Source organism: Mustela nivalis (assembly GCF_964662115.1).
Source record: "Mustela nivalis genome assembly, chromosome: 20".
NCBI lineage: Eukaryota > Metazoa > Chordata > Mammalia > Carnivora > Mustelidae > Mustela > Mustela nivalis.
The window spans coordinates 34,384,173-34,409,990 of NC_139039.1; the positions used below are offsets into that span (position 1 = coordinate 34,384,173).

A 25,818-nucleotide genomic window follows, 5' to 3' on the forward strand; every position below is an offset into this window, starting at 1 on the left:
GATTTTAAAAATTTCATACTTTTGATGCAATGCATACATTCTCTTCTGTAATGTTCATTAAATTTTTTTTATAAAATAGAATTTAGGCCTGTAACATCTTTTTGACAGTTAGAGCTGATCAATGCAATAGATATATACATAATATATATTGTTTTCTGTTTTAAGAATCTTGCTAAAGAAAATTTTAAATGCAACAAGTTTAAAGATAATAAAAACCACAATTATTCTAATTATAGGAACTCACTCTTTAGTAAGACACAAACATCTATATTATAAATTCTGTAAAACAGCCTGAGTATCAAAGTACCGTTCTTCCCAGTAATGCATTAATTTCATAGACCTCTGAGTGAGAATTCTACTGCAACTGAAATACTTGCAGTCATTTCTCAGGCTTTTTTTTTTAATAGTTTTGTTCTTTTAATATTTAAAAAAAACTTGAGTTTATAATATACCCCAAATTTCAACTAATATGTACTTACAGAAATTTCCTTGAAGCTAATTTTTTCAAATAAATTATGTTATAGAGTTAATATAAATCAATTAGAAATTACTGTAAATATTAAATGGTAATAAAAACTAATACCATACATACCTGTAAATTCTCATACAGATTTAACTGCATTTGTGTTTTTACTCCTCAATTTTTACTATGCTTATAGAACCTATTCCTTTATAACTGGACATTTACTTCCAGTTCAAAAGACTTGGTAATGCTTTCTTTAAAAAATAATAAAACTCGGAAGTATTTTGACTGTGTATCCATTTATTGATACATATCAAACTCATTACTGGAAACTTACTAAATATAAACTGAAACGACTGGTTTACTATATATTTTACGGAGGACAGTAAGGGTGTTGGTTAACTTGAAGGTCCGTCATACATACCTTACATTTTGATATCTCAAAACACTCAGTCATTCCAATATTCAGTAAGTACTTATTCTATGTCAAGCACTATTGTGGGTGTTGCATTATTTAATATGTTTCAATGTTTCAGCAATATAATATTTTGGTACTTTTATGAAACTTTGGTAACTTTATGAAACTTATATATGCTCTTTTACATACTTCAGCCTTTAATAATTTAAATATTATCTTTCTCCCTAATACGGCTATTCTATTTTATAAAGGACACATCTATTTTTCCGTGAAATCATATAAATATTTTATTATTTGAAGTTAATTTATAAAGTCAACTCTCATTCCCTACCATCCCCGCTCCCCTTAACCTTTGGCTCTCGGACAACAAAGGCTAAAGTAATACTAACTCACAAAAGGTCTTAAAAAAAAAAAAATTAAACAAGGAGAAAAACTTTCTGTCAAAATGGGTTGAGTCGTATTCCAGTCCCTAACGGTGAGAATGGGTTCACCTTTGCCCACATCAAAGCGTCATTCAGTGAGATAGTGGATTTCCCATCTTCAAGGAAATATACAGGGCCCTGTACACAGAGTTGAGGAAAGAAAAGATGGGATTATAAATTTGCAATGTGCTTACAAAATTCCAGAAACAGAATCCCTTAAAAAGAAAAAACACTGGCAGTATTCAGACAATGCTAATAGAAAATTTTAAAATACGAGAAAAGTCAGATTTTTTGAACTACTCCAAAATATAGAAAAAATTTTAAATATCTTAATATTATGCCCGGATGTCTTTCAAAATAGAATTTGGTTTTATAATCAGAATTCTCTGAAGACAGTAGTGCTACCAATGACAAAGGTATTGGTAATCCATTAACTAAAACAAAGTTAACATTTTATAAAAGTATATATGCTTAAATAGACTTAAATACACTTCGCTACTTCACTCATATAGCCTACAGCAACACAGCTGGGGAAACTATTTAAGCCAGAAGCCCTGAAACTCCTCTCCAGAAGATAAAAAACATGCTGCTGTGTATACACAATTTAAAATCATGTCAATCGTTATGATGTAAAAGCGTATTTATGATTCAGTTACCTCAGGTACTTTGTCAAGGGTAGTTCTAAAGAACTGAATGCAAAAAACCCTTTTAATCTATTTCTCCCAGCTCTCAGAAAGAAAAGCATGATTTCAAAAACACAAAATGGGACTAAAAACTAATGTTCTTAATTCTTTTCTAGAGTGAGCAGATTTTTTCTCACGACTTCAAATCACTAAATCATGTGTAGACGTTGGAAAACCCGTCATGTGAAGTAGACTGCTTCCTACTCAAAGACAAGTGACATTTCACAGTTAGAACCAGAACAGTGATTTCTGTCCAAAGACAAAGATCCTGGGAGGGAAGCACCCCATTTATATTAGTGCTAGATGATAATGAGCAGGTTCTCTCCTGCTGCAAGTCTGGGTGCAGAGAGGTAAGGCAGCCTCTCTGCGAGATCATTCGGCTACTGCAGATGGAAGGGGAGAAGCGAACAGGACGGTGCGCCGGGTATACGAAGGAAGGACTGGGAATGGCACGGGGAGGGCAGTGAGTAGCAAGAAGATATATTCTACAAATTGCATGATGTTTTTGCTCTTAATTATCAGTTACTGAATTTACTGCTTTGCTTATCTCTGAACATAAGTGGATAAAAAAGCATGCACACAACTAAATGTCCTGTCTGCTTTTTGGACTGTCCCCACTGGCCTGGCCTATCAGTAATAGAAATGTAATAAGTCATATTCCATTAGAAATAAAGAACCCACTGTGTAAAATGTGAACGTTTTTCTGGGAAGTGGTGTTTTTGTGTCTGTACTGTAGCTGCAATTGCAGTCTGTGTGGACGCGGCTGCTTGTTCCATGTGGACACCTCCACCTGGCCTGGCTCTGAGCCCATGAAGGCGTCTCCACTTGCCCTAGAAATGGGGCACTGGGAGGTGTCACTCCCCATCATTATTTCTGATTGTACACTAGGGACCTTCCTTAGGGATTAGCCATCCCTCAGGATTGATCCCAATAATTTGTAATTGCTGAAAAATTCAGTAAGCCAATATAAGAGTATGTATATCAATAATATACATATGCCAGTTCTTAATTTCTTGTGTTTATAAAATACAAATGGAGACTATAAAGTTAATTTTAATCTATTACGATATGATCATTTATAACTGTGTTGACTGGCTTTGTCTCCTTTATTTAAGTTCCCTAAGGATAGGATCTACAAAAAAAAAAAAAAAAAAAGGATATGATCTACATGTACTTTTTAAACATTTGTCACTCAGTACACCTGTTACATGAATTGCTTTCACGATAATAATACAACAACCATCTCTCTGACTGTATTTGGAGGAGAGTCCATCGAAGCTAACCGTCGAGCGTTAAGGGTGTATCTTCTCACTAAGGCATCAGTCCTCTTCATAGGAACCTCCTCTTATTCAGATTACGCTTATTTTAAGACCACATTTTAAAAAATAATGAAACACATGAGAACAATGGAAACGAATAATTTATGCCTTACATTAGGCTGTACCTGGATTTTTAATCCCGTAAGACAAGAGATGTGGATATCAGAATGACTGGGCAGGTTTGATCCAGTCACGTAATCTGGTCCAACAATTCCTCTGAGTGGTTCTTGTTCTAGTCTCTTTAGTAAAGTTGCATAAACCATTTTTTGTGAATCAGAAGGGGGTGTATAGGCAGACTCTTCCGATGATCTATATTTTCAACAGATATTACATTTTCATTTTTGTAGAACCATAGAATTATTAAGGTTTAAATCAGAAACAGTCTGTAAGGACTATTTGGTCCCCCTTTAGAAATGATGGCAACTTAGACTTGATTTGTAGTGAAGTGAAAGACTTTTACAAGACAGAAACTATCACCGAATATACGCTGAACAAACCAAGATGCATTATTTGGCTAAGATTAATAGTCAATCCACATTTTCACCAAGTTTGTCTATAATATTAAGTAATACCTCCGCCTTCCAATTTTTCATCAGCTGCACTCACCGGCTGACGGACTGTGTGCATGCTCTCCACGCGTCCAACTCCTCCGAAAGGTGCTCAATTTTTAAAGGCACTGACACCGCCCGACGCTTTAACAGCTGACTGAAACATGTGAAACAGAAATTAACATCGGGCACCCAAGACTAAGATATCAAAAAAGCAAATGTGCTTTAAATAACTGCAATTTCAGATTTAACCACGACTGCTCAAACATACGTGTGTATACACGAAGGTGTGCATGTGTGAGCTCGTGTGAGCATTTACTTGTATGTCTGGCCTTTAAGTGCCCTGAAGTCAAAGATGTCCGGTAAGTGCCAGCTGGATGACGTCAAGTGAGCAGATGAACGAACGAACCACAAGGGAGGCTTTGGGGGGGATGGGTGAAATGGGGGTGGGGTGGGGTGGGGGACACTGGTCGTGAGGAGCACGGGGTGATGTACGGAAGCGCTGAATCATTACACGGTACACCTGAAACTAATATTACACTGAAGGTTAACGAGATTTAAATACAAACTTGAAAAGTAAAATGTAAAACTAGCAAAAAGTGGGTGAACAAAGGAAGGAACAAACGAACTGTGGAGAAAGGAGAGACGAGCCAAGCAACGTCGTGTACTGGTCCCTCACGGCTGCTGTGTGGCACCGCGCACGTCCGAAGTCAAAGTGAATATTAGAGGAGTAAGAAAGCAAGTGGGGGAACAGCAAGAGAAGAATGTCAACGTGGCGGGAAGGAATGGACATGAGGACTGCGGTTCTTTAAAGACAGACGTGTGTGAGCGTTGGTGGTACAGTGGTGAGCACAGCTGCCTTCCAAAGACAGACGTGTGTGAGCGTTGGTGGTACAGTGGTGAGCACAGCTGCCTTCCAAAGACAGACGTGTGTGAGCGTTGGTGGTACAGTGGTGAGCACAGCTGCCTTCCAAAGACAGACGTGTGTGAGCGTTGGTGGTACAGTGGTGAGCATAGCTGCCTTCCAAAGACAGACGTGTGTGAGCGTTGGTGGTACAGTGGTGAGCATAGCTGCCTTCCAAAGACAGACGTGTGTGAGCGTTGGTGGTACAGTGGTGAGCACAGCTGCCTTCCAAAGACAGACGTGTGTGAGCGTTGGTGGTACAGTGGTGAGCACAGCTGCCTTCCAAAGACAGACGTGTGTGAGTGTTGGTGGTATAGTGGTGAGCATAGCTGCCTTCCAAAGACAGACGTGTGTGAGAAAAAGCCGCAGAACAGGGACATCAGGGATCCATCGCGTCTCTGTAGAGAAAACTGGAAAAGAGACATGATTAGTATTAATTAGAATGCCTTAGATAAATAATTTCTAGTCCTTTAACTAATAATAACTAGTCCTAGTTTCTTTAACAAGTTTTGAACTCAGTGGGTTTTCCAAGGAACTAGCGGAAATTTAAAAGTAAAAGCTGTTTGCGAGATAGAGACAGAACACAAGACCTTAGAGAGGAAGTAAGGGTTAAGGAAGCCATTCTGTAACGTGCATTTTCGGGTTATTCCGGCTAATTGTAATCCTTCCGCTGGGGCATGATAAGGCCTGGTGAGGAAGAAGGTAAAACTCTCCCCCCATACACATGCATGTCTAACACTGTAGAAATATTATCTCAAATTGACTAGTAGCTTATCATGTTCTTTAATCCCAAATGGTTGAACTTAAAATTTTTACTGACAATGTGGCTAGATCCAAAATGAATTCCTTAAACACTCTGGCTTCCCTGTCTACAAATCTGCACTTGATAGGACTTCATCTGTGCAGTCATTTGGGTGATCTGCTATAAACAAAGCAGTGGCAGAGAATGAGGAGAAAAACCAAGGCAAGCAGTGGAGGGACGCTGAGAGGCCACCGGGGAAAGCTTCCACACGTTACGGGGCCACGAGTAATTCAGTTTGGCCAGAGTGGAGGACAGAGAAGGCTGCAGACCTTTAATGTAAGACTAAGGATGTGGAAGCTCTGTGATGGACAGTGGGGGGTCCGGAGGGAACCGAGGAAGGAAGGGTGGTGCTGCGGGAGGCTGAAGCCACAGCAGGAAGGGGACGGAGCAGCAGAACAGCGGTGCAGAGATCAGGCGACCAGACGCAGGGCTGGGGCAGGAGGGAGTTCGGCCAGACCCTAACTATGGCAGTCGGAAGAACACTTAATCAGAACCCTGATCGTGTGATTCTGGGTGACAGAAATAGAATGACCCAATCAAAAGAGAGAACACAGAGAAGCAGCAGCTTTGAGGAGGACGAGGTTTTCGTGTCGAGCCCATGGAGCGGAGGTCAGACTCTGGCCAGCCACGCGGGTGAGGCCTGAGTGTGAAAACCACCGCGGAGGTGATGGGTGCGGCCACAGAAATGTTGAGGGCTCCACGGAGAGAAAACTGGGGGGAAACAGAGTGAGGGGGACCCCGAGACTGAGCTGGGACTGAGCCGGGAAGCGGAGCACGGGAGGGAGCAGAGGGCCAGAAACGCCCTGGCCTGGGGGCTCAGTACCAGGGCAAGGGCCTGAGACTAGAGGGCAGACACCATAGCCAGCGTAGGAAGAAGTTCCTTCCCAGGAGGGCCCTCTTACTTTCTCGTTTTACACTGGCAGGCTCAGATGCATTCTCCCGAGTCTCTCCTGCCTCACGTGTAAAAGCCTCCTTTTATTTCTGATTCTATTTCAAGGGACCATGTCCCCTGTCTCTACTTTCATTACCCAAATCACATGTAAATGGGACACATTTCACCAAATACTTTCATTCCATGCGGTACATCCTATTGCTCCCATCAGGTATTTAAATATTGTTAAAAACTGCTTTCAAATTTGGGTCTGCCGCCTGCACAGAAATAGGTTTTTCCCCAAGTTTCCCCGCAGTGTCACTCCCCACTGTCCCTCAGTCTGCTCCAGGTGGCAGCCTGAGTCCCATACGTGGCCTTCGAGGAAGAGAGGGAAAGGAGAGAAGAGGAAGCTCTCTGGGAAAGTCGGCCCCGTGTGAGGAGCACTCAGAAAAACTGCTCTTACCCACAGATGCTCAGCATTTTTCAGAGTTAGCTACTCTGCCATGGAGCAAACTAGTCAACTGGAAGGGATGTTTTTTGCAAAGGCGCTCTGGATTTTCTTTCTGAGGATAACAAGTTTTAGGCACAATGGCTGAAGTTCAGCAAAGCGGGTAGAAAATAGAGGAGTCTGGCAGGACTGCTAGGCCCGACTCTAAAGCAGCGAGTCACCCACTGTTCACAAATCCTCTTTGCTTTTTCTTACTCTAGAGATCGGAAAGCTGAAATACCCAGTTTCTGTTTCTTCTAAAAACAGGGTTCCATGGTTCTCACTGAAGGGAGGCATCTCACCCAAGTGAGCCTCTCCTTCCCGAGTCCGATGGTCTCATGCTTTAGGGTCCCTGCCTTGTCACTCTTCTCTGCTTCCTGCTTAGAATACAGAACTGTTGTGGTGGGTTCCTCTGGCAAATGGAGGGGAGCTGAGGAGGTCAGCGTCAAAACAAGGGAAGAATTCCGTCCTGCATGGACTTCGGGCATAGCTCTAACAGCCCTGGAAGCTGATCCCAAGAGTCTTGACACAAGACCAATAAACCCCATGTGTTTAAGCTAGAATTAGAATTTCTATCATTTACATCCTAATTCACTTCTAATTCATAGATTTTTATCACTGCTTTATTATAAAGTGCCTGCTAATGAACCAGAGGACGCATACAATATGTACCGGAGGCCTTCTAGGATGTACTTAGAGACTATCTCAGTGAAAGGAATTTCCATAAGTTCGAAACAGAAGCAAAATTGGTTTTACCTTGTGTATTCATAAAGTGCTGGAACGATGCTTTGGTACTGTCTTCTGATAGCCAATAGTGCCCCAATATAACCACACAATATAAGCAATTCATTTCGCGCTCTAGAAGAGAATATATATATACATATAGATATATATCTTTAATTCCATAACTTGAGATCTAGAACGTTACTCACATATGTAGTCACTGTACTTGTATTTCTGTATTTTGATGACTGACATAGCAAAATATGTTTAGAAAATTTTCCAGACTTGAAGATGTTTTATTCTTAAGTTAACTCCTATTCACACACTTATGCTATACCACATGTAAGGTTTAACTCTTGCCTTCTTGCTTTTCTCTATTCCTTGACTGTTTCTTCATGTCCATTTTTCTCTAAATAACTCATTAGGCTCAATTTAGGAATTCCTGGCATACTCTGTAGACTCTGGGAAAGGGCAGAGCATACCCACTCCATTTCTGGCTAGGGAATCTTGTCAAAGTTTCCCAGGCTGTGGCGTCATCGTTTCCACACATGCCATTAAAGCAAAAATGGCCCAAAGCCTCCATTATAAACTATACAGTCTCTGAGGACCTTCATTCTATGGACAACCGTGTCCTTAAATGATACATGAATGCAGGGATGGTGTCTGTTTTTCACTTTCTAGTACCTTCACTTTTCCCCCAGCCTAGTATGATTTGCACACAGTTGCCATTTAATAGATATGACCACTAGCTTCTTGAGGACTTGAGGACTAAGACTACCCCACAGCTCTGAATTAGCCCTATCTGAGCCAGTTAGGGGTGTGTGTGTGTATGCGTGTGCACATGTGTACACACATATATATAAACATACACACTCCAGGTATTAGTAAATAGGACCACTAAGATTATTTGTTTCAAACTGATCTTTTTATTTTTTCTTGGGAATAGCAAATAAAGGCACACCTGGGTAGCTCAGTAGGTTAAGAGTCCAACTCTAGGTTTCAGCTCAGGTCATGCTCTCAGGGTCACGAGATTGAGCCCCAGGGTGGGCTCCGAGCTCAGCCCAGAGTCTGCTTGAGATTCTCTCTCTCCCTCTTCCCCCCTCATCTCCCCTCCCTCTAAAATAAATATATAAATCTTTAAAAAAAAAAAGAGCAAATAAAAATGTAATTTTTTCTACAAGGGCATCTACTGGTCCAAGATGATCTTTTTTCATGATCTGAACACTAAAAACAATATAACCATTTTAAAACATTACATAGGTTCAGTTATATATTTTGGAGAAAAAGTACTCACTTAGTACACGTATGCAAGACTAATTTTTCAGTACGAATATAACTCAGCAGGTCAAGAACAGGATAAATGGTATCCAATGTCCAATTTGAACTAGTGATGTATTCTGGCAAAATAAAACCAAATACGAGATTCTCTAAGTAATAGTTTTAAATGTGTTCATCCAATTTTTAACTTATATAATTAATTCTCTTATGGTCAATCCCATCTACCCCCTTATTTTCTGGATCACAAGTATTTCCATATTTACTGTCTTTTAAGTCCCCATACTATATAATCACCAACCTCTTTACTTTTTAAATTTAGGATGGCCAGTACTTGATTTTAAGGTTGCTTATCAATATTAATGAAAAGATCAAGTAACTGAGTAGATTTTAGATTATACTAACAACTAGAAACTTACCTTTAATGAAATCAATACCAATAGGAAGGGCTTTTTCAGGCTCCTGACTTAACAAGTAGTATTTCACAGTTTCAAATATATTACCATCTGCATGGGCTGTCTCCGCTAACTGCATACATTCCTCTACCGTGGGTAGCTTGCACTGAAAGTAATTGGTTTGATGATGTTACTAAAATTTATAGGGATAAAAACAGCAGCATAACTAATAAACATTTCCAATATGCCTAGTATGCTTTTCTTATTAAAGTTGTTCAAAATAGATGTAAATGAAATAATTTGTATTAAGAGCATACATTTAGGAAAACACCTTTAGGATCTAATAACAGTAAACAGGGTATTAGCTAATGAGTTAATAGCTTTTCGTCCTATAAACACCTAATAAAAGAGGTGGAAGGAAACTGTGATAATCGGAATTAGTATCCATGCACGTAATTCGGGGAAAAAACAGCTGAAATTTGCTATTTCAAGATACACTGACCAATGCCAGAAACCATGTCAAATGTAGAAAATGTCAACAGTACACTCTTCCACGACCTCTAAGCACTGGAGTTTAAGTTCACTCGGCCTTTGAGACAAAGCCACGTCATTTCAAGCAGGAAGGCAAAACATATACAAGCTCTCACAGTTTTTAGCTCTGACATTCTGAAATGCCACAAAATGGAGATTTTGAGCCTATGAGATTTCATTACTGTAAAATGCAAAGCAATACTCCCGTTTTTTTTTCCAAATAATTTTTTTTCCTGTTGAAACAGAGAGCCTGCTCCTCCTTAGGTAAGCTCTTCCGCTTCCAGAATGTAGGCAGGAATTGAAAGTTATCTTTTATATTAAAATCTGATGTGTTCATGACATTTGAAGAGGAAGTGTTAAAGGTCTGCTGGTCAGCTTCTAAGCAACACCTATAAATCGTTGAAGGCTTTGTCTCGCTGGTCTTCGGCGACCCCAGAGAAGGTGCTCCTGGGGCAGAGGGATTTCCTGTGCCTCAGTTCAATCACAGTAGGTCATGGGTCCGCTCACCTTTGAGATTCCTCACACTTGTCCCTTCATACTTCCCCTCTATGTCCCCTCAAGTGACTAAGATGGTTTATTCAACCTATTTATTAACGCTCTTATTCAAGAGCTTCATAACTTCTGTGACTTAAAGTGGGTGGGGAGATGGGTGAAGGAGGTGATGGGGGCTGGGGAGCGCCCTTGCCGTGAGGAGCCCCGGGTGATGTGTGGAAGTGGTGAGTCACTATATTGTACACCTGACACTAACACCCCACTGCATGTTAACCACCCGGAAGTTAAATGAAAACATAAAAAATAAATAAAAATTTGGTAAACTGAACATTTTAGATTCCTTAATCTCTCCCTCTTAAACAATTACAACAAACTTGATTAAAAGGGCTTTCATACATATAACATTTCCACATTGTTTCCCCATCTTCATTTACTAAATGCCAGTCTTTACTGAACAACTACTATGTGCTAGGTACTATGCCTGGCTAAAAAAAATAAAGTTTCTTCACTTTGTTACACGTTCCAAGAGTAAAGGAAATGGAAAAATGATTTCTATTGAAATTTTATTCTCAAATAAAATATAAGTAAGATGATCATTCCTGTAACTTCTGTCCCGTCTTAAAATTCTAAGTTATATAAATCAACAAAATATTTGAAAACACAATTTTTAGCATTACTTGTGAAACTGTCCAGAGGTAGTAACATGTGTACACAAACTGACTAGTCTTTCTAAAGAGTCTGACCAGAAAGTCTGATATCTTTTTAGAACGTGTGATGAAAAGACTGTGTGAATGTCATCTTGCCCATGCCATTACCAGTGTGTAAACACAGACAAATATTTTTCCACTCTAAGCCTCAATATTAGCACCTGCTGTTCTCACCTCGGAAGATATGTGAGTTACTCTTAAAGCACTAGGCAGGGCGTCTGCGTGGCCCAGTGCGTTACATGGCAGGTCCTGATCTCAGGGTCCTGGGACTGAGCCTGGCATAGGGTGCTACAGTCAGCGGGGACTCGGCTTCTCCCTCTCCCTAGATCTTTGCCTCCCCTTCCTCCTGCTCCTGCTCTCTCTTTCTCATATCAATCAATAAAACATTTTAAAAAAAGGCACTATGCAACAACTGTGAAGTTCCTACTTCCTTATTTTAATTTCAACATGGAAATAGCTTTTATTTGTCAGGTTTGTAAAAACAAGCGCAGCTCATTTAAAAAAATAATTCACAAAATACAAAGTGTATAAAGAAGTTAAATCACCCCAAATCTCACAACCTACTGATTACTGTGCATACTTATCCTTTCACAGGTATCATTCCTGGTATCACACACTCACTCACACATACTTCCACACATCTGCTCACACTGGAGCTCACACACACACACACACACACCTGGTATATTTGCACTATCACAATACTTAGTAAGTATCCCGTTGTTGAATGAATAAGGCCACTCAGCCACTGGGCACAAATCAAGGGTCATATAAGTGTAACAAAACATGGTTATTTTCAGAATTAAAGATAAGAAAATGTTTTATTCTATCTTACATTTTTCTTAAAAGAACTGTACATATCTCCTTAAATATGCTATAAATAACGTAAGTACGTACACAGTAGTTTTCAAAATGAAAATCGCACAGCACGTGCGTATTTCATATTCTGCCTTTTCCTGACTGCTTTACAGCCATCTACCAGCGCCAATAAAAACAGAACTTCATGACCTTTTTAATGGATTAAAAGCACTGAACTACAAAAATGTGCTGTACTTTACATAAACCATCTTCAGATTATGGAGTATTTTTGTTGTTTTTATATAAAATCTTGGCACATAAGTTCCTACGTTCTATAAAGGAATAATTCTTTAAACCACTTTAGAGTAATGCATGGGAATTTCATTATATTTCATTAACTCTTTTATGGATCCTAAGTTGCCTATTTTTAAAAAGTCAGCTTACATGTCCCTTATGATGCAGAGCGGCATGATTGGGAAGGCCTTGGGACGCGGACGGAGACAGAGAGGCTGAACCTGACATTCACCCTCCGCCTTCCACTGAGGGCAGTTCCTTCCCTTCTCTGAGCTCCCTTTCTTCGTGGAATAGGAACAATATCCCTGGGTTTTCAGGGCATCATGAGAATTGAGTAAAACACAAATGCATGTGAAACTGTCCCAAGCATACAGTAGAAGTTCAAGAAATGTCACCTACCGTTACCATTTTTGTTCTATTTATAAAAGGGTTGGAAAGGGATATGCTTGTTTCCCTGCCTGAGTCTGTATGTGCCCGAACCTAGAGTTAGTTAAATCACAGCACTGCGTTCCGACTGGAGAATGGACTGCCCTGACCTTACCTTCTCACGAAGATCGTTCAGCTCTTCAGTGCAGCCTGGGTAGAAGGCGCAGAGCTTGACCAGCTGCAGCTCGTTGTCAGGAGTCATCAGCAGCAGATCGGCCGCCAGATTCCTACGCACGCAACAAAAGGGGAAACTTCAATGGAGGGAAAAAAAAAATCTAAAAATAACATTTAGAACTATTTCCAAGGAAGAAAATTCTACCGCCTCCCTCGATTTTCTACTTATATAAACAGCACCAATTTCCTACCTAATTATGGTAGTCTTCTAAATGTGGATGACAGAAACCGAAGAGCATGAAGGATAAATGGATTATGACATTTCTGTAGTTTTTTTTTTTAATCTAAGTGAATCATTATATATTCATAATTAGCTTTGTTATTACAGGACAATTCTCTAACCAAGCTAAGTAGAATTAGATATGTTCTTTGGAGTGAATTACACGGCAAATTTTGTCAAAGCTAATTCTCATCAGCTTTGGTCATGCTAGTCAACCACGGCTCCCTAAAACCAATAGAACACCTAGATGTTTTAAGTTTAGAATTTGGGGTATTCTGCAACTCTCCTAAACTTTAGGTGGAAATCAAAGATAGAAATGCAATTTTTGGATTTACTTTTTAAAGATTCAATAAATGGAATAAATCACTTAAAAAAATAAGGTACTTTAAACTGTTGTATGGACTTAACAGCTTAACCTTAAAAATATTTTGTATAATATCTTCTTAAAAATCACTAGGTAAAGAGTTTTTGGTTGCATACATCATAACTGAGAAAACACTATTTTTTAAGGGTTCGAGATGTTATCATTCCATTTTCAAGAAACTGATATTTGACACATTCGGCATAACCTGAGAATAGACAATATTTCAAATGTGAGTTTCTGAAGGTCAGACTTCTGAGAGTAAAATCCTCCTTAACCTTCTTTGTGATGCATTCAGTCAAATGTACACTGGTCATTTATATGAATCAATCATTTTTAAAACATTAAGAGATGTTTAATTGAGAACACTGTGAGCTTGGAACAGGAATAGATAACTTGTGTGTGTCAAATATTCTACCATCACGGAGCAGGTAAACCTTTGGGTATTTTTACAAGTCTCAAATTAGGGTAATCCATCTGTTCTTGCTAAAAGGTTTAAATGACTCTGTTTTCTGATACCAACATTTAATAGCAGTATTCAATTATGTCCATGAGGATAGGGAAATTACCATTTGCTTTTATAGGGCATAAAATAGCTGTGCTAGGGGCACCTGGGTGGCTCAGTGGGTTAAAGCCTCTGCCTTCGGCTCAGGTCATGATCCCAGGGTCACTGCGCTCTCTGCTCAGCAGAGAGCCTGCTTCCTCCTCCCCCTCTGCCTGCTTCAATGCCTACTTGTGATCTCTATCTGTAAAATAAATAAAAATCTAAAAAAAAAAATAGCTGTGCTAAACTTCTATTCAAACTTTTATGAACATTTAAGTCTGACTTTCTCACAGTAGAATTATATAGACATACACTGAAATTTACAGCTATGCAAGTTAATTTTATTCACTCTTTAGTGTAATTTACCGTTTATTGAAAATTCAGGACACGAATTGGGGAAAATGTATATATTTGTAATAATACAGAGCTACCTAATAACCTAAAATCTGAAATTTTGCTGCCAGAACAAGCGTTTTTCACTTGCTTAGTTATTAACTATCATTTACTACTATAGAAAGTCACAGTTTATTTATTACACAAGTTTTGAGTATAAAATCAGGAGTGATTTTTGTATCTGGGCTAAAGGAACTGTTCTTATTACTTTGTAGCTAGGTTTTACATGCTATAAATTCTATGAAAGAACTAGCATTCTGTGAAACAATGAAGCAAGAAGAGGTAATGATCATTTCTTAATAGAGAGTTCATATTCTAAAACTTCAATATTTTAGAATTTAATATTCTAAAATAAGATATGAGTTCTTTAATTAAATGTTTTTATAAAACAAGATAATACCTGTATCCAACAGATGGAAAGCTAGAAAGAAAATGATTTTAAATATGAATACCATGGATAATATGCGACGAGAACCAGGAAGAAGGAAACTTTTACCAGTAAATGCAAAAGAGGCAAAGCACACTTGGTTCACAAAATTATGAACATTCTCTTGAAATTACGCAGCTATCCATTTTTACTTAAATTTCTGGAGCTCTATGAATACCATGAGGATTACAGATTCCCCCTAGAAATAAACCTGATTGGTGCCACATAGTTCAGAATTTGAACTTTAATCTAGTTTCTTGTGCATGTGTCTATTCTATGGATATATAAAGGAAACTTCGTGAGGCAGTTATAAGGAAATGGAAGTTTGTTTTGTAGTAAAAGCAACTAAGACATATAGTCAGTTGAAAGATTCTTTAGACCTCACTTAAATTTAATTGCCCTTTTTTTTTTTTTTGCTATTTTTTACCCTCATGTAAAAAAAAAATAATAACTAATCACATTTTATTGAGATTAGATGATGACTTTTAGCCTGGAGTCAGTCACCTTTGTGACTAAATAGCCTGAGTTAAACCTCATGCTTTGGGATGGGTCCAAGGCAAGTCGCAATAAGTATGTCACTGACTGCTACCCACAGGGAAAACAGGGCACTCACAAAGGATGGTGGGAAGTTTAAGGCCGATGGTGGGGGAGGGAGCTCTTATACGTGTAAGATTTGGTAAAAATTATAAAATCCCTGAGATTCCTGATTCACTATGAAGCCCCAAGATCCAGAAAGAAGAGAAAAATGGGAAGTGCTGCTCTTCTGCTGATTTAGCCACAGATTAAGGATGTGGCACAGCGTGACAGCTGCCACAGCCTGGATGCCTGTGTTGCCCCCTGAATTCCTATGCTGAACTTCATCCCCAATAGAATGGTATTTAGAAGTGGGGTCTTTGGGAGGTAATTAGGTCCTGGGAGCTGAGCCCTCATGAATGGGATTAGTGCCCTTATAAACGAGCTGGCCCCTTCCACAAGTGAGCACAGCAAGAAGTTGGCCAATGATGACCCAGGAAGTCAGCTCTCATCAGACACCCGATCTGCCAGCATCTTGATTTTAGGCTTTGCAGCCTCCAGAACTGTGAGAAATAAGTTTCTGCTGTTATAAGCCACCCAGCCCATGACATTTCGTTGCAACTGTCTGAACTAAGACAGTAGCTAAGTGCAAACTTTGCAGCCAGTTTATGTAACCTTGAACCTTGGCTTTAGTGGTGATGGAGACCTGGGGTGAATCAGTATCGACTGCAAAGTATCTAGTGGGTCATTCCACGTAAAGTGCTTCAAATGGTGCTTGGCCCACAGTAAGCAGCGCAGAAGGATCAGCCGGCCATCCTTATGGTTACTATTTCTGTCCTCTGTAGGTGCCAGCAGTGGGGTCTGTCTAGCTCCGTCGTACAAGCGGCACGTGTGTGCACGGGGCGTATGACAGGAAGAGGTTCAAGACCTGAGAAGCAAGTTTATTTGGAAACTCCTTGGGTTTCCATGTACTTTGGGGAAAGAGAAGATAAAAGTCTACAGTTGCCTTTACTCAACCACCGTTTTCTGACTGTCAGCATCGTGTCTTTCCTGGGCGGCTCGGTGAGGAAGGACCGCCTGCCCTGAGATCAGGGCACTGTGGCAGGGAGCGAGGACTGCTGGGGCAGGGCCCTTCCGGGGTCGATGCCTTGGTGCGCTGCCCACATCTGGGGGAATAGCCTGTTCCAAGTCTCCGGCTAAACACCCTGTTACTTTCCATTAGAAAAGTGACTTTATTTTCCACACCTTAAACTAAGACACAAGATCTGACACGAATGAGTGTAGATATGCAGAATTTAAAATGTGGGAATGTGTGGTCCTGATTATCTAAGAAGGGCACATTTGTTCTCACAATGTTTTGTGTGCTGGAAAGATCGTGGAGGTGCACCTGCCCCGAGTCTGAATGGGTCACGGAAGATTTCCTTCTATAATGAGGGTAGTTCCCACTGTCACTTCGCTGTCATGGCCCGGTTTCCTCCCATAGTCTCTGCTAGTAATTTAGAAAAAATACACACCAAATGCAACTAACTTACAGTATTTAAAAAACGTATCCCATTACTGTAGAATCTTTTTTTGAATTTGAAATTCTTACCATGTGGGAATCATCATGCATTTTCTTGCCAACAACTCCAGGGCGTAGTGGGTGCCAGGGGCCGCGACCTCCCCCAGCGTGGTGCCCACACACACGGCCAGTTCCAGCTCATTCCCGCGGATCAGGTACGCCATAGCACGCTTGCTCAATGACAAAATAATTGCTTCAGTTTCATAGACGTGGCATTGGCTCATCATTCCCCGCCAAGCTCATAAAGTAGATAAAGCAGTATTAACATATAATCAATCATTCTTACAGAGGATTGAATCTCATATACCTATGAAGTACAAATGCAATTTGCAGGTGGAAAAGCCCATGATAAAGGGTCAGAGAGGAAATTTTTATAAGGTCAGAATTTAAGTTTAAAACCCTCAGTATTGGTCGCCTGGGTGTCTGGGTTGGTTAAGCAACTGCATTCGGCTCAGGTCACGATCCTGGAGTCCTAGGATCAAGCCCTGTATCGGGCTCCCAGCTCCACGGGAGTCTGCTTCTCCCTCGGACTTTCCCCCCTCTCATGCTCTCTCTCATTCTCAAATAAATAAATAAAATCTTAAAAAAAAAAAACCTTAGTATTATTTTTGTAATTAATAACTGTCTCTCTGCCATATCCTCCACGTCTTTCAATCTATCACAAAACACTGTGAATTCTTAAAAGCTTTTTCAGTAGTGTGCAATGATTATCAATTACCCCTGAATACACTATACCTAAGGAAATACGCAAAATAGAACCCATCTTTACTTCACATTCTTCTTATTAGATTAGTGGGTCAAACAGAAAATACCTTAAAAACAGAATATACCAAAGAATACTTAAAAGTAAGTGCTTTCCAAGGTCAGGTATGCTGAGTCCCAGTCCAGATTCTTCCATTTACCACACTATTGTTCCTCACATAAGATGAAACACTTAAAGTAAGGTGGTTACAAACATGTGTCTTGTGATAAAAATAAATAAATTGGGAAAAAAAAAAAAAGATCACATAGTCTCTAGAGTTCATGTGTGCTTATAAGGCCTGGGAGCTCAGGCTTGGAAAGCATGCACAGTCAGATCTCACACAGAAGGTGCTGCATTTTTTCCACTCCAACACCATACCATGTCTTAAGAACTTCTCATCCACAGACAGCACAGTGAAAAATGTACCTCGGTGTTATCTACAGCTAGCTGGCAGCATGCGGCTAGCACGGCCCGCCCGTCCCGAAAATACCACTCCGCTAGTTCTTCACTGACTTTGTGCAGGAGTCTAGAAGAGATAAAAGCATATATTCTCCATAAACTCAAGGATTCCACCACAGAATGGACTAACGCCCTTTAACAACAAGCTGATTAAAGGATCAAATCGGATTTAATTTAATATCTTTGATTAGAGGATAAAGTCTGATTTTTGGTAAAAAAAAAAAAAAAAAATCAGGAAAGCAGGCGGGGCAGACAAACCACCCTGCCAAATGTCAGAAGAAAAGCTTAACTTTCAGAATTCACCATCCTACACTGAGTCATTTATAACTCAGCTATAGGGACAGTAAACTTAGAAGTGAACGGAAACTTTCAAAATTTAGTGGAGACACCAAGTACAGGCGGTGTATTTTTGAGCTTAGTAATGGCAGAGAACAGCAGCAGAGCACCAGGAAGGAGTTCGCTGGTCACAACACTATTTGTTTAACATTTTATGACTCTTTTTTTTAATTTGATAAATGTCCTTAAAGTTTAAATATCCAATTTTCTAGAGCAATGAAAGGAGCCAATAGATGTGGCATGGGAAAGTAGATTATTAGATTTTACAAAGGTCAAAAGGCTGAGGAATTCTAATCTCCAATTCTTTTAAAAGCATATATGGATGGATTTCTTCTTTAAAAGGAGCATAAGTTTTATTCCCAACACTAACTCTGGGGTCCTGGGATTATGAACAATGAACAGTTATCCACACTGACTTTACAGTGAAACATTAATAAATAGCACACATGTATTTTCACAGCCCCTCCTTCCCTAAACAGGTCTGATCAGTTATTAAGTATTTAAGTACTTAGGTGCTTTATTTGGGATCTCTCTACTGAATGTGTTTTCCTTCTCTGGAAGGAAATTTCATAGGCTGTGTCCCTCTGCCTGACCTTGCTCTGTTCTCCACGGGAGGAGCCGAGACAGAGTGTGACTGTGGTGAGAAACGAGGTGACCCCGCCAAGCCTTCTGTATGCAGAGAAATATGAACTTCATGGTTCTCAAAACCTCCTACAGGGAAGCCAACCATGAAAATATTGACCCCATACAAGGGATGAAATGCTCACTCATTAAAGTCCTCCTTGTAGATATCATCGGAAGATGAAGATCTTTTCGGTGTAGAAACATGTAAGGTCTGCATGTTTCCCTCACAAGCAGCCTAGAATTTAATGAAATCTTTCATTAATTTTTAGCTAATTCTTTTAGTTGACCAATTTCAAAATTTTTTTTCAGAATATTATTTTGATCAAAGTACAGTTGACCCTTGAACAACATGTGTTTGAACTGTATGGGTCCACTTCATGCAGATTTTTTTTCAGTAAATACAGTACATCACTGTAAATGTATTTCCTCTTCCTTATGATTTTCTTAATAACATTTCTTTCCTCTAGCTGGAGGAATCATAATACAGCATGCAATACATATACAAAACATATGTTAGTCAACTACATTATCAGTAAGATTCTGGTCTACAGGAGGCTATCAGCAGGTAAGTTTTGGGAGAGTCAAAAGGTGTATGTGGATTTATGACTAGGTGGAGGTTCAGTACGCCTTACCTCTGTGTTGTTCAAGGATCAACTACTTACTCAAATCATGTTTGTAATTTATACAATTTGAAGATACCCTTAGAATTTGGGGAAAAAAATGGGAACTCCCTTTGTATCAACAAGTACACGGTTACTAGAAAAATCTGCTCAAGCACACCTGACATTCATCAGCATACGGAAGTTCAGATGTCAGGGATACTGGTAGGTCTAAACTACACTCGATGTAATTGGATTGTGTGAGAGTGATGTGGGCAGAGCCGGCTGGGAGGTGGGCGGAGGCCAAGCCATCCACGAGACCGGATCACGTGATGGCAAGTGCAGCCGGTCAACACAGCCTTCCTTCCACGCGCCGACCCACCAGGGAATGGAGCCTGTGCGGCTGTACCTGTGCAACAAGCAGAGCTTCTTTAAGCTGACCTCTTGACATAAAAAAGTCGACTAATTTTTTCATATCACCAATGGCGATGCAGTATGGAATGACCTCATCCTTGTCTTCCTGGATTAACTGATCCGCTCTCCTAATAAAATAAGAACAATTTCTTTTATAATATGCTAATTTCAAGGTTCTAGTTTGGACAGAGATTTTCTGAAATATCTAAAACATCCAAATATTCAAAATATGTGGTAGATTTCATAAAGCCCTTTTGTATATCACTTTTCTAAAAGCCTCAAATTTTATAATCAAATCAGATATGGAAGACAAAAGTTTTCTGGAATAATAAATACTACAGATACTTGCTTTCTCTTAGAACACTACATATTTTCATATTTTTAAGTGTACTGAACATTTTGGTCTTTAAATGAATGTAGCTTATCTATTACAATGAGCAGTATGTTTCTGAAAGTTAGTTGCCAACTAAGTATGTGAGCTGGGATATCTGCTTTCACCTGCATTACTTCAGGTGAAGTAACGGTTACTTCTACTTCATCACAGACAGTAGAATGTTAAACATTTTACTGAGCACAACCGTGAATGGAGAGCTTCTAAATATAAGTAGTTTAAAATTATTAAAAAAGATAATATAAAAGTATAAATATTGGTAATACAGAAAATATTATGAGTACCCCAAGCAAGGTAGTTAAGAAAAAATAATGCTCCTGACATATGAGGGAAAGATCAGGATCCTGATCTTGGACATGATAAAGGGTTTCCTTATTATGCCTGACTCTGTTTCTCTGTATCCTGTCTGTGTTTCTCTTTTCCTAAGTCCCAGGTAGTTTTCCAATGACCAAACAAATTAATTCAACTCTTACAGTTTCATTAAAAACTAATCTGGTCTATTTAACTTATGCTGGCATTTGCATTAAACTACATTTCAACTGCCAATTTTTGGACAGGTGTAGCAGACTTTTTGTTGTTGTTGTTAACAGTCTTCCATTCATAGGGTCTCTGGCATTCTCCCCAACAACTACGTTTTTAACCACCTGACCCTGATTTCCTTGTTAGAGGAATAATATCCCCTTCCTAGGGACCGGGGCTGAGATATTGCCACTCAGTCTCTCTGAACGGCTGGATTTATACAACACAAACTTGGGCGTTGTGGGGAGACCACTTTCTGGTCAACATGTGAATTAAGGAGCAGAGAATATCAGGTGTTGGTTTCCCAAAATAAATGAAATAGTTTTTGCTGAGATTGAAACAAAATGGTTTTGTGAAATAATCATTGCTAACTTGGCTTTATTAAGGTTTCCGTGGGAGGAAACAACATTCATAATTATGCAGTGAGGATGCAGGAACTGAGAATTATTGGGGATTCTTAGGACATAAGAGGAGGGGGAGCCTCTCTTAAGGAGAGCCTACAATGTGAGGGCTGGAGCCAGCGTGCTGATGAACTCACCATCGGGAAAGCGGGTGCTAGCGCACAGTCTATGTTCCTATGACAGGTAAGTTTGTTAATCCTTTTGCATTTCATGCTTAGCCTCTGACATATTTTTATTTGTACATGTGAACTGCAGTTGAATTTACTTCTAAATCATGTGCCATGAAAGAAAAATCAAAACTTTTTAATGCCAGGAGGAAGAAAATCACTCATTAAATAGTACTCTATGGGCTTAGAGCAGTGACTGGCACCAAGTGAAGACTAACTAAATAAACATTCACTGAATGAATAGAATAGAATAGAACCGAAAGCAGTCTTATGTTGTGAATTGAAACGTGTCTGCCCAAAAGATATGCTGAAGTATGACACCATGATATCTACAAATGGAAATTTATTTGGAATTACGGTCTTAGCCAATGTAGTCAGTTAAGATGGAGCTGTACCGGTTTAAGGGAGACCAAAAATCTAAAATGACTGGTATCCTCAAAGAAAGGGAGACAGAGACATAGGAAATAATGCCCTGAGTACACAAAGCTAGTGTTGGAGTGATGCACCCATGAGTCAGCAGCTGCCAAGGATCGCCAGTAACCCCCACAGGCTGGGGAGAAGCATGGAACTGAGTCTTTGTCAGAACCTTCAGTAGGAACCAATCCTTCCAACAACCTGATGATGGACCTCTAGCCTCCAGGGCTGTGAGAGCCTAAACACCTGTTGTTCTATGCCAACCAGTTCATGGTGCTTGGTTGTAGCAGCCACGAGAGATGAATACATCTCTGCAACAGTCTTGTCATCAGGACCTCCTTTATATTCATGGAGGGGACATGGCAGGGATTAGTGTCCAGAGAGAAGTTCTGAGTTATGACTCTATAAAAGTTATTTATAGAGTAAGTATTCTGTGAACTTCTGGTAACTGTCAGAAAATCTTACCACTTATTTTTCAATAGCAATATATTCGCCAGTAAGTATGTTTACTGATCTGTCAATTCTGCCACTGATGGGAAAATCTGCCTTCCACTGTTTTTTCAGAGGTCAGGTCAAATACAAGAACACCAAAATGACTTGTAACTGATTCATTTAATTCACGGTATAGTAGACATAAAATTCAGCTATTTTTAAAGACAACATAATAGTAAAAATTCTCAAATGTTACTATCATATTTATATACTGCTTCCACTTTAACATATTTCAAAACATGTATCTGGACACAGACTCTCGGCTTACCTCTGCATTAACTTCTTCCAGTATTTCACAGACACCCCTGGAGCGACGGACAAGGCTTTGTCCCACTAGAACAGAAAAAAAGAACAAAAACATGTTGTCTATTTTAAATTTTATGTATTTATTTATTTGAGAGCGAGAGCTGGGGGAGGGGCAGAGGAAGAAGCGGACCCCCCACTGCGCAGGGAGCCCAGGACTCTGGGATCCTGACCTCAGTGGAAGGCAGAGGCTTAACTGACTGAGCCCTCCAGGTACCCTGATTGTGCTTTTAATGGACTTTTTTTTTTTAAATGAACTCACATTTATAATATGAGTTTTTAGTGTTTTTAGAGTGTTTGGATTTCCAGGAATATTTTTGTATTCTACCTGATGCATTTCACAAAGTATAAATATTGCCATATTTTAAAATAAAGTAAGATATATAAATTGTATTATTTAGCAGGGGGGATCCCAAACCTAGAGAGCAGGGGGCAAAGTGTGGGAAGGAGAAGAGTAGTAACTAAAGCATACAGTTTGAAAAATACACTAATTCATCTTCTGACACAACCCCAGAGTAATTTGTTTTATGGTAGTCTATAGCCTATGCTCAAAATAATACATGCTGAAATTTTTACTAGTGTCACTTCTCCTTAACAAATAAGACATTTATTTCTATTTTTATTCTTTCCTTGTTTATTTATAAACTTTATTTCTTGTCACTTCTTCCTTTATAGTTGATAATACTGATCTTCATATTTTAAAAATCAGAGGTTATTAAATATGATCATTGTTCAGTTAAGACAAGTGGACAATTATATGGAAATATAGATTTCACTGAACTCAAGTCTAGAAGGGAAATAAAGGGAAAGTATTCTGAAATATCAAAACATGAATCCAAGTTTCATTTTAATTAAGATTCTCCTAAACAGTAGAATTCTACTAAATTAAGGCTAGACAATTGGTAATTAGCCTCAAAATAATAGGTTAAATTTTAAATAGGAAACTTTTTTAAAGGTTTTATTTAAATTTCAGTTAACATAGAGTATAATATAAGTTCTGGGTGTACAAAATAGGTAATTTTTAATACTACATTATTTAAGTCATATTACCTTTTTTTAAAAAAAAAAGTAATCTAAAATATGCTTTGAGGGAAAATTTGCCTTTGTTGGAGTAAAGGCAAATGGAAGACAGAAGTTAAAATATAGGTTAAATTAACTTTGAAATCATCAAGATTTTTCTATAAAAACATGTCTTGTAGGTGAAAAGATTGAATATTTTCCTAACCTCACAGTATTAACCTCAGAGAAACAGAAACTATGGAAGCAGGTGACCATGAACAATTATAAGGACACTCCCATTTTTTAAGGATTGTAAGCGCAGTGTTTTGGATCATTAAGAACATTAATTCTTAAGCTCCAGAAGTAGGTATTTTATTAAAGTATCTATTTAAATTTGAATTAAATATAGTTTAAATATATATATATATTTATCTCCATATATAAAACTAAGAAAGATGAAGAATTAGTATCTGTCAAAATTTATGTTTTTTTGTCCTTGACTTTTGATAGATATTCTAATACAGCTTTGTTAAAAGGGTAACTTTTAAGACAAATCTTAATTTCTTCAGAAGTAAATTTTTAAAAAAAGATTTTATTCATTTATTTGACAGAAAGAGACAGTGAGAGACAGAACACAAGCAGGGCGGGTGGGAGAGGGAGAAGCAAGCTTCCCGAAGAGCAGGGAGCCCGACACGGGGCTCGATCCTAGGACCTGAGATCATGACACTAAGCCAAAGACAGAGCTCTACCAACTGAGCCACCCCAGTGCCCCAGAAGTAAAATTTTTATATTGCTCCTAAACACTTCATAGTTTACAATACCTTAAAAAAATTTTTTTTTCATTTCTTTAAAGTAAGAGAGAGAGAACACATACCCAAGTACAATGGGGATGGGTGAGGCAGAGGAAGAGGGAGAGGCTCCACACCCAGCACAGAGCCAGACTCCAGGGATTGATCTCATGACCCTGAGATCATGACCTGAGCCAAAAATCAAGAGTCACTGCTTAACTGACTGAGCCACCCAGGTGCCCCCTCCTTTTCAATAGCATTTTTAAATGTAAATTTTTGTCTTAAGTCAAGCAGTAATTCATTATTTGTCTCTAGTGTGTGGATGGGGTCATAAAAAGGTGAGTTAAATTTAATTTTGATATATTTTAATGTATTGCTTAGTTTTATTTTACATTATTTATTAGTACACTTAATAGCATGCTTTGTAATTATAAAATTAACTAACTTGGAGCTTTTCAAAATGATCAACTATGAAATAAGTCCGTGCCATTCTCATTTTCTTTTTTTGGGAGGGTGGGAGAATTGTTCTTGAACTACAGTGGCCATGCAGAAAAATGAAAACCTTCATAAATTTCACAAAATTTCATAAAATTCACAAACTGCATACACTCAGGTAACCAGCACCCGGATCAAGATATTTGCAAATGACACTTACAAACAAAGGGCTGATATCCAAGATCTATAAAGAACTCCTCAAACTCAACACACACAAAACAGATAATCATGTCAAAAAATGGGTGGAAGACATGAACAGACACTTCTTCAAAGACGACATACAAATGGCTAACAGACACATGAAAAGATGTTCATCATCACCAGCCATCAGGGAGATTCAAATCAAAACCACACTGAGACACCACTTTACACCAGTTAGAATGGCCAAAATTAACAAGACAGTGTAGTGAAAAGAAGGGCCATATGTACCCCAACATTCATAGCAGCAATGGCCACAATCGCAAAACTGTGGAAAGAACCAAGATGCCTTTCAATGGACAAATGGATAAGGAAGATGTGGTTCATATATACCATGCAGTATTATGCCTCTATCAGAAAGGATAAATACCCAACTTTTGTATCAACATGGGCAGGACTGGAAGAGATTATGCAGAGTGAAAGAAGTCAAGCAGAGAGAGTCAATTATCTTATGGTTTCACTTACTTGTGAAGCATAAGGAATAACACGGAGGGCATGGGAGATGGAAAGAAGGGAGTTGGGGGAAATCGGAGGGGGAGACGAAACATGAGAGACTGTGGACCCTGAGAAACACACTGAAGGTTTTGGACGGGAGGGTGGGTGGGAGGTTGGGTAAGCCTGATGGTGGGTATTAAGGAAGGCACATGTTGCATGGATCACTGGGTGTGGTGCATAAACAATGAATTCTGGAACACTGAAAAGAAATTTTAAAAAAATAAAAGAAAA

General features: G+C 39.0%; 1 protein-coding gene across 8 annotated transcripts in view; it reads right to left on the bottom strand.

Annotated features, from left to right (window-relative positions):
* Positions 1-1,142: 1,142 nt before the first annotated feature.
* The window catches only part of WDR17 (WD repeat domain 17), a 101,202-nt gene continuing 76,526 nt past the window's right edge, over positions 1,143-25,818 (bottom strand). For 5 of the 8 annotated variants that reach the window (XM_082715837.1, XM_082715836.1, XM_082715831.1 and 2 more), the window contains 12 exons: positions 22,578-22,642; positions 19,921-20,053; positions 19,056-19,147; positions 17,920-18,019; positions 16,782-16,921; positions 12,674-12,785; positions 9,335-9,476; positions 8,935-9,037; positions 7,674-7,775; positions 3,912-4,010; positions 3,431-3,614; positions 1,143-1,441 (listed from right to left, as the gene is read on the bottom strand). In XM_082715837.1, the coding sequence (XP_082571963.1) occupies positions 1,322-1,441; positions 3,431-3,614; positions 3,912-4,010; positions 7,674-7,775; positions 8,935-9,037; positions 9,335-9,476; positions 12,674-12,785; positions 16,782-16,921; positions 17,920-18,019; positions 19,056-19,147; positions 19,921-20,053; positions 22,578-22,642 (1,392 nt within the window). In that variant the 3' untranslated portion in view covers positions 1,143-1,321. Of the gene's footprint in view, positions 1,442-3,430; positions 3,615-3,911; positions 4,011-7,673; positions 7,776-8,934; positions 9,038-9,334; positions 9,477-12,673; positions 12,786-14,650; positions 14,672-16,781; positions 16,922-17,919; positions 18,020-19,055; positions 19,148-19,920; positions 20,054-22,577; positions 22,643-25,818 lie in introns of all 8 variants that reach the window. The other 3 variants (XM_082715833.1, XM_082715834.1, XM_082715835.1) reach the window with 1 other exon arrangement.